The 9,076-nt window shown below is 48.9% G+C and overlaps 1 protein-coding gene across 1 annotated transcript; it reads left to right on the forward strand.

Annotated features, from left to right (window-relative positions):
• Positions 1 to 1,783: 1,783 nt before the first annotated feature.
• LOC123166533 (anthocyanidin 3-O-glucosyltransferase) lies at positions 1,784 to 3,503 on the forward strand. Its single transcript, XM_044584340.1, has 2 exons — positions 1,784 to 2,361; positions 2,511 to 3,503. Exons 1-2 carry the CDS (start codon positions 1,875 to 1,877, stop codon positions 3,395 to 3,397), a joined length of 1,374 nt encoding a protein of 457 aa, XP_044440275.1. The 5' UTR covers positions 1,784 to 1,874; the 3' UTR covers positions 3,398 to 3,503.
• The last annotated feature ends 5,573 nt before the right edge of the window (positions 3,504 to 9,076 follow it).

The raw sequence follows: 9,076 nt of genomic DNA on the forward strand, positions 1-9,076 counted from the left end.
TCCGTTTGGGCTCTACTTTGGCCCCAAAAAATCTGTTTTTGGGGAAAATCCACTTAAAAATTTAGCCCGATCAGAATTATAGATCTCCGGCAATAAAAAAAAGATGAGCGGTCTCAGCAAAATACCAAAACAAAGCGGAAAACATAGAAACAGAGAGAAAAAAATTTCAATCTCGGAGGGGCTCTCAAAATCCGGGGGCCATGGAGGCCAAGGATCAGAGAGGGAAACCTCTTCCCATCTAGGGGAGAGGCGAAGGAAGGACAAGAAGGATGGCCTCTCTCCCCCTCTCCGAAGCGCCGCCAAGGGAACCATCGTTGCCACCATCTTCTTCATCAACTTCAGCGACTTCCTCAATATCTTCCTCCCTCCGTAATCAGCGGAGCACTCATTATCAATAATAAGAAGAAGGGTGTAGAGTTTTACCTCCTCAAAAGGGCCCGAACCTGGGTAAAACATTGTGTCCCTACTTTCCTTGTTACCATCTAGCTCAGATCATCAAGGTTGGGACCCCCTACCCGAGATCTGCTGGATTTAGCACCGGCAAACGGTTCATGATCCGCCAGTTCACACGCGGGTTATTCTTCTCCGTCTCGGAGATAATCATGTTTAAATCACCACCTACAAAGCCAAGGACTAACGCGTGAGGCAAGGGCGTCGTGCAACCCTAAACTTATTTTTAATAAGTACACCCGTACGAGTATCTTAGATCTGATTAATATTGAGGAAAGCAAAGGCTAGTACAATGGACAGACTACTCGACGTAGACTGACCAGTAAATTTACATTAAAAAGCATACTAGTCTTCTTCTTCCGTTGATTGTACATCGCTCACCGGAGATTGAAAATTGCACTAAACCAACAAGAAAGCAGCACCTGCAAATGCTCTCGTTATACCAGGCTTTGAAGACCGCAATAGTCACTCGCCCCTTAAGACAACATATAAAGCCGAAGCAACATCGACAAAAGCATCACCCCATGCAAAATAGACTTGCAATCCATCACCACCAGCACAGAGGGTTGGAGAAATTGGGTCAAGCCACAGAAGAACACAGCAGAAGATGTCGTAGTCGCTACACCAATAGCTAACCAAAAGCTCTGCTTAAAAGAAATACAAACGACCAAGAGGTGACGGAACCAATAAATCTAGGGACACAAACTCTCACATGTCCTTCGTCAGCATCGGATCAGGCGTCGTCGAGGTAGGGAGAGACTGGAGAAACCTTATTCCAACATGTCCTCGTCGCGACCACCTTGTTGTGTCGCTGGAGAAGCAAAAACCTAAGAAGAAAAATACGAGACGGACAGGTCCCCAGTTCCCCACTCCTCGTGCCACCAACGGGTGGTCGAATGGGGAAGACGAGGGGGACCGAGGTGGTGGCTAGGGTTGGGAGGCAGCGGCTTGCGTACTTTTTTCTGTGCAACCCTAAACTTTTTTTATAATCATGTTAAATGATCAAGTCGTTCTCCAGAAATCCTATTCCTACGTACCCCTTCTACAAGAATGTTACGTGCTTCTAATCCCCGTTAATTTTTTTAACACGTATAATACGCGTTGATTCAAGTGCACGGGCCAGCCACCTTCCAATCACGCAAGCGCACGGCCCAGACTTAACTACCGGCGCCGCACGCGACGTGGCCACACGCGAGCCATCCATCTCAACGCATCGCACGCGCGCGCCCCGCCCCACCTGAACGTCACACCGGAAGCCGGCCGCTCCCCCGCCACCTACTATCCATCACGCGCGCGCCGCGCCATTGGATGCCACCGTCTCTCCCATAAAACCCGCCACGCGACACGGCAACGGCACGAGGCAAGGCAAGGCAAGGCAAAACCCATCGCGGCCTTCGCTACTCCACCGAAAGACCGACACCGCGATGGTGCTCCCGCCGCCGCACATCGCCGTGGTGGCCTTCCCCTTCAGCTCCCACGCGGCCGTGCTCTTCTCGTTCGCGCGCGCCCTCGCCGCCGCCGCGCCGCCCGGGACGAGCCTCTCGTTCCTCACCACCGCCGACAACGCCGCCCAGCTCGGCAAGGCCGGCGTGCTCCCGGTGAACCTGCGCCTCGTCGTGGTCCCGGACGGTGTGCCTCCGGGCGAGACGGCGTGGCTGCCGCCCCCGCGCCGGATGGAGCTCTTCATGGAGGCGGCCGAGGCGGGCGGGGTCAGGGACGGGCTCGAGGCGGCCCGCGCCGCCGCGGGCGGCGCCAGGGTGAGCTGCGTCGTCGGGGACGCGTTCGTGTGGATGGCCGCGGAGGCGGCCGCCGCTGCCGGCGCGCCGTGGGTGGCCGTCTGGACCGCCGCGTCCTGCGCCCTCCTCGCGCACCTCCGCACCGACGCGCTCCGCCAGGACGTCGGCGATCAGGGTACGTGCGTGCGTGCGTGCTCTGGTATCCGTTGAGATTCTCATGGAGTTTAGCTAGACAATCTTATCTTATCTCTTTCTTGGGTTTTAAACTTTTAATTAATTAGAGAGTTCGTAATCTTATCTCTATGTCGCGTGCGTAACCTGCAGCCGCGAGCCGAGCCGACGAGCTGCTGACCGCGCACGCCGGCCTCGGCGGCTACCGCGTCCGGGACCTCCCCGACGGTGTCATCTCCGGCGACTTCAACTACGTCATCAGCCTCCTGCTCCACCGCCTGGCGCAGCGCGTTCCTAAAGCGGCCACGGCCGTCGCCCTCAACACCTTCCCGGGCCTCGACCCGCCCGACCTCACCGCCGCCCTCGCCGCCGAGCTACCGAACTGCCTGCCCCTCGGCCCCTACCACCTCCTACCCGGCGCCGAGCCCACAACAGACACCAACGAAGCGCCGGCCGACCCGCACGGCTGCCTCGCCTGGCTTGACCGCCGCCCCGCGCGGTCCGTCGCGTACGTCAGCTTCGGCACGATCGCCTCGGCGCGGCCGGAGGAGCTGCAGGAGCTCGCGGCCGGGCTGGAGGCGAGCGGCGCGCCGTTCCTGTGGTCGCTGCGCGAGGAGTCGTGGCCGCTGCTCCCGCCGGGGTTCCTGGAGCGCGCGCCGGGCCTCGTGGTGCCGTGGGCGCCGCAGGTGGACGTGCTGCGGCACGCCGCGGTCGGCGCGTTCGTGACGCACGCCGGGTGGGCGTCGGTGCTGGAGGGCGTGTCCAGCGGCGTGCCCATGGCGTGCCGGCCCTTCTTCGGCGACCAGAGGATGAACGCGCGGTCGGTGGCCAGCGTGTGGGGCTTCGGCACGGCGTTCGACGGGCCGATGACGCGCGGCGGCGTGGCCAACGCGGTGGCGACCCTGCTGCGCGGGGAGGATGGGGAGCGGATGAGAGCCAAGGCGCAGGAGCTGCAGGCCATGGTGGGCAAGGCGTTCCAGCCCGACGGCAGCTGCAGGAAGAACTTCGACGAGTTCGTCAAGATAGTTTGTCGGGTGTGATCGTGTACTCCTACAAATGTATAACGGATTTGCTAATTATGCTAGAACTAGGGGACCGATTACCTGTAAGTCAGCCGACTTTTTTTTTGTAAGTCACTTCTTTTTACTGTCGGATATCCATCCAACGGCCGGTATCTTCTTCCTTATGCTTCTTCTTCCTCCGGCGCCTCCTCCCAGCCCAGCCTTAAACCGCCGGCCACAACCACCAGCGACCGCCCCGCCGCTGTGCTGGCCGTCACCCTCGGCCATCCCTCTACCCCCTCAGTGAACATCTTCGACGACCCTCCTGGACCTGCAGCCATCACGTTTCGAGCTCGCTCTCGCCGGCCCCCGCTCGTCCACGTCCCGGCCTCATCGTGGCTAGCACTCCTCACTCCAGCCTCGCGCTTCGCAAGTTTGACTTGCACCCAAAGAAATCAGTCGATAGTCCATGTGTCGAACTATTGGTGGTTTTTATCGAGGAAAAAGTCCATTTTAAACCCTGAACTCGTAGAGCTTGGGCGAAACGAACCCTCAAGTCGAAATCCCTGTCGATTGCACCCTGAACTATGCAATCCCGGTTTAAATCAAACCCTGACAAATGTGAACCGGGATTTGTCTGGCTGGTGGGCCAGGGCTGCGTTGGGCTAGCCCATTTGTTTTCTTTTGTCTACAATTTTTTTTCTGTTACACGGGAGCTCGACCCGACGCACGCAGTGACACTTGGCTAGGCCGGCCCATGGTGCACGATCGCGTCCGTACTAGCGTAACAATTTTTCTCAAAAAAACAAATGTAGCGTAACAATTTGATTGTCGAAAAAGATAATACAGCAAGTCCTACGATTCGAACAACGGACCTGAAGATCCCAAGGAGAGTTGCTAAACCAGTCAACCTAACAAGCCTGTGTTACTAAATTGGAGTGCGCAAGTTTAAGAAAAAAGTTAAACGCAGAATCCGTGTCAAATCCGCGTACCTGTCCTCCGCGCTGGGCCGCCCCATTTTTTCTGTTGCACCGCTAAAAAAATGCGCGCACCTTTTTTATCTAATGCGTGAACCTTTTTTCAATATGTTTGCTTCAAATTCATGAATCTTGTTACAAAACACGAGGACCTTTTAATATACATTGAACATTTTTTAATACACAATGAAAATTTCTTATATACACATTGAACATTTTTTGTGATATGCGCTAAACAATTTGTAAATACGAAACAAACACTACAGTGATATACGCTAAACAATTTGAAAATACACAATGAACATTACTATGATGTATACTGAACAATTTGAAAATACACATTGAACATTTTTTTCATGTATGCTGAACTTTTTTTTTCATATATGCTGAACATTTTGAAGTACACCCTCCGTTCACTTTTGTAAGACCTTTTAGACATTTAAGACAACACCTAAAACAGTTCAATTTCAACTGTCCTAAAGGACTCACAAAAGTGAACAGAGGAAGTACATAAATGAACATTTTTTAATATACTAACATTTTTCTTAAATATACGATGAACATTTTATTAATACATGATAAACTCTTGTATAATACACAAAAAGGAAGAGAAGTAAAAATAAACAGAAGAAACACAGCTTGTTCGTTGTATTAAAGTATTATTAATGATTAAAAATACACAATGAAACATTTCCTTGTGATTTATTAATCGAAGAAAAAGGAGAAAAGGAAAAAAGAAAAGAAAGATAAAGCCAGAAAGAACACGAAAGAACCAGAAAGAAAAAGGCAGAAAAAACATGAAAAAACCAGAATAAAACCAAAAGATAAAATAAAACAAAAAGTCAACAGCAGAAACGAACGAGAAAACAAAGCAGTGAACAAGCAACATGCGCTGCCGCGAAATGGGCCGGCCCACCCGCGGGCGGTGCGGGGCGTAGCCACGGCTGTTTACTTCCCACGGCCGGCAAATAGCAATCCGCCACCAATCCCGGCCATTCTTTGCAATCCCTGTCTGGCAAACGACTCCAGGGTTTTATTTAGACCGGGATTATATAATTCAGGGTTGAAACGACCGAGATTTCGATTTGAGGGTTTAATTCGTCAAAGCTCTACGAGTTTAAGGTTTAAAATGAATTTTTTCCTTTTATCGATTATGAGTCGTGCCGTCCAGACACAGAGAACAAGTTTTAGAGTGAATTCCACCTTTTGCCCCCTCCTTGTAGGTTGCACACTTGCACTTGAGCCATCGATGGATCGCTTTAGCCAACACCAAATAGGAAAAAAGTCTCTCATTGCTGTACTGGTATAGATTTGTTAAATACGAGTTGACAAGTGGAAGGCAAGTCATCGTCTTTTTTCTTCTTTTGTGGGGATATGACAAACTTCAACTTGCTTGAAAGATTGGCATCTTACGAAAAATCATTTTTTTAAACTATTCCTCTGTCCCTTAAACTATAAAAGCGTCTTATCTTATATTAAGGGAGAGAGGTAGGAAAATACAAATGAGCTCCTGGGTGCTCCACACCCCTATACGAATATTAAACGTAAAAAATAGGAAAAAATATTAAAAACATCTAAAATTTGGGGATATGAAACCTGAGTTCTCATCTACTCCCGTGTGAAGTTTCGTGAAAAAATAATAGCAGGAAACGTATCTGTGGCAAAGGAAAAACTGTCCGAACAAAAATCCATGCAAATAGTTCTCAGGTCGACCATCTCCGACAGAGGAGATGGCCGCCACCACCATAATCCTCATGATGCGTGGCAGACCCGGAGTGCTGTCCCGACCGCCGCTGCCCGCCATGCACGTCACAAGGGGGTGAAGATCTGGCAGGCACCGCCAACTCAGATCCCCGAACGCCAAAGGAGTTCTGCCGCTGCCGCACCACAGGGCCGACAACCGGCGACGTAGGGAGGGGGATGCGTAGGGGTCGAGGGGAGGATGGGTGGTGACCGCCCGGTACATCAAGATGTTTCTTAATGAGTGGTTCCATCACACACCAAGTTTGATCCTCAATAAATGGGAGAAAACCCCGTGTGCATCACCTTTCAATTTTAGGAATTGAACTCAGGCCGCTAGGCTACACAACCGCTATGCAAAAAGAAAAGAAAAACTATATGCATGTTTATATTTTGAATTATTGGATTGGATGAACTATATATATGTTTATGGTTGATTTCTTGCGTATGTTGAATTTGAATCATTTAAATGATTTGATACAGTCCACGTGTTTGAAATATATGTGCCGATGGTTTGTTCTTCTTAGAAGAATCAGTAAAGCAAATAGAACATTAATTAGAGAGATTCGTTTAGGTCCTAAACAACGCTGTCTTGCCGAAAACGTTTTATAATTAAAATTTTGAGTTCGCTGTTGGGCAAAGCGACCGAAGCTCAAGTGCTCAACCTTTAATATGGTATATCTTTAAGAAGTGAAATTAAGTAGCGGTAGCAAGTCAAGTCAGGTCAGGCCTAGATCACTTGTAGAAAAAGGGTCATTTGTCCCGGTTCGTAAGGCACATTTGTCCCGGTTGGCGAACCGGGACTAAATGGTCGGTACTAAAGTCCTATATCTTTAGTCCCGGTTCTTATACCAACCGGGACAGATGGCCCTCCACGTGGCCGCTGCGGCCAGCCCAGGCAGGAGGGCCTTTGATCCCGGTTGGTAGCACCAAGCGGGACCAAAAGGCATCCACGCGTCAGCAGCTGGCAGTAGCTGAGATTTTTTTTGAAAGAGGGTGGGTTTAGGGGGTTTTGGGGGGTTAATTTAGGTGTTTCATATATTGTGGTAGTTAGCTAATTAATAGAGAGAAGTGTCCTCTCTTATCTCCGTGCTTGGTCGACGCTACGTACTATACGTATAGAGAGGACTCGACACGCTAGCTAGTAAGCAAATGAAGGAAACCATTAAGTATACAAGATCGTCATGAACATATGCATACAGAAAGAAGTAATATCGACCTCTCCTTCTCCGAGAGATTGGTCGAACAACAAGTTTTCGTATATCTATCCGACGCTACTGGCTACATATATACAATAGAATATGTCTTACAATATAATCCCCTAATTATATATGAACTCAGGGTCCACATGGTATTCTCCGTCTTTATCGATCACGTGGTCGAGAAAGAATCCCGCCAATTCCTCTTGAATTGCTCGCATGCGATCTGGTGCTAGGAGTTCATCCCGCATCTGAAACATCTAATTTGAAGAAGGGGGTCAATACATATATATGAATGAATGAAACTCAACACAAATGATGGTAATAAAATAAAATTGTGAATATTATTGCTTACGCACTTCATATTGTTTGTCAGAGTAGCCCCGCTCACAGGTCGTGTCGCGGATGGACTCGCAAACGTAGTATCCACAGTAATTATTTTCGGGTTCCTGCCACAACCACTTTACAAGAAATAGAGGTCAATCAAACTAATAAGCAAGCTTGCTAAATGGTATTGATGAAACTAGCGCTTGAATCACTAGGAGATGCGCGGAACTAGCTAGTAGTACTTACTTTCGGGTGTGTGAATCGCAGCTTCGCCTGCAGTCCCGGAACTTTTGCGGTGAATTTTTTCCAAACCCTGCCAGACAAAGAAAACAATTAATATCAGGAAGTGAACAAAGTTGCCGATATGGTGCGATAATGATCGATTTAACTTACTTCCCGAGAATTTCAGTCATGTCCACATACTCCTGGGGATCTTTTCGTCTCGAGTCCAAGACGGTTACTAGTCCCTGCTCAAGCTTAATCTCTAGGAGAATATAGTGGAACCTGCGCACGCATGCATAACTCATCAATTACATTACTATAACCTCGACTAATAAGGGAAACCGAATATGCACAAGACAGTAAGACTCACTTGAAGTTGTAAGGGAAGAGTATTATATCTTTGTTTTGATTTATTACCAACGATCGTAGCAAGTTGGCCTCGGTATGTTTGGCCTGAAGTTCAACCATAAATTCATCTATGAGATTGTTGGAAATATGCCCTAGAGGCAATAATAAATGGTTATTATTATATTTCTTTGTTCATGGTAATTGTCTATTGTTCATGCTATAATTGTGTTATCCGAAAATCGTAATACATGTGTGAATACATAGACCACAACGTGTCCCTAGTAAGCCTCTAGTGACTAGCTCGTTGATCAACAGATAGTCATGGTTTCCTGACTATGGACATTGGATGTCATTGATAATGGGATCACATCATTAGGAGAATGATGTGATGGACAAGACCCAATCCTAAGAAGCATAAAAGATCGTGTAGTTTCGTTTGCTAGAGCTTTTCCAATGTCAAGAATCTTTTCCTTAGACCATGAGATCGTGCAACTCCCGGATACCGTAAGAGTGCTTTGGGTGTGCCAAACGTCACAACGTAACTGGGTGACTATAAAGGTGCACTACGGGTATCTCCAAAAGTGTCTGTTGGGTTGGCACGGATCGAGACTGGGATTTGTCACTCCGTATGACGGAGAGGTATCTCTGGGCCCACTCGGTAATGCATCATCATAATGAGCTCAATGTGACTAAGGCGTTAGTCACGGGATCATGCATTGCGGTACGAGTAAAGAGACTTGCCGGTAATGAGATTGAACAAGGTATTGGGATACCGACGATCGAATCTCGGGCAAGTAATATACCGATTGACAAAGGGAATTGCATACGGGATTGATTGAATCCTCGACATCGTGGTTCATCCGATGAGATCATCGTGGAACATGTGGGAGCCAACATGGGTATCC

Source organism: Triticum aestivum, chromosome 7D (genome assembly GCF_018294505.1).
Source record: "Triticum aestivum cultivar Chinese Spring chromosome 7D, IWGSC CS RefSeq v2.1, whole genome shotgun sequence".
Taxonomy (NCBI): domain Eukaryota; kingdom Viridiplantae; phylum Streptophyta; class Magnoliopsida; order Poales; family Poaceae; genus Triticum; species Triticum aestivum.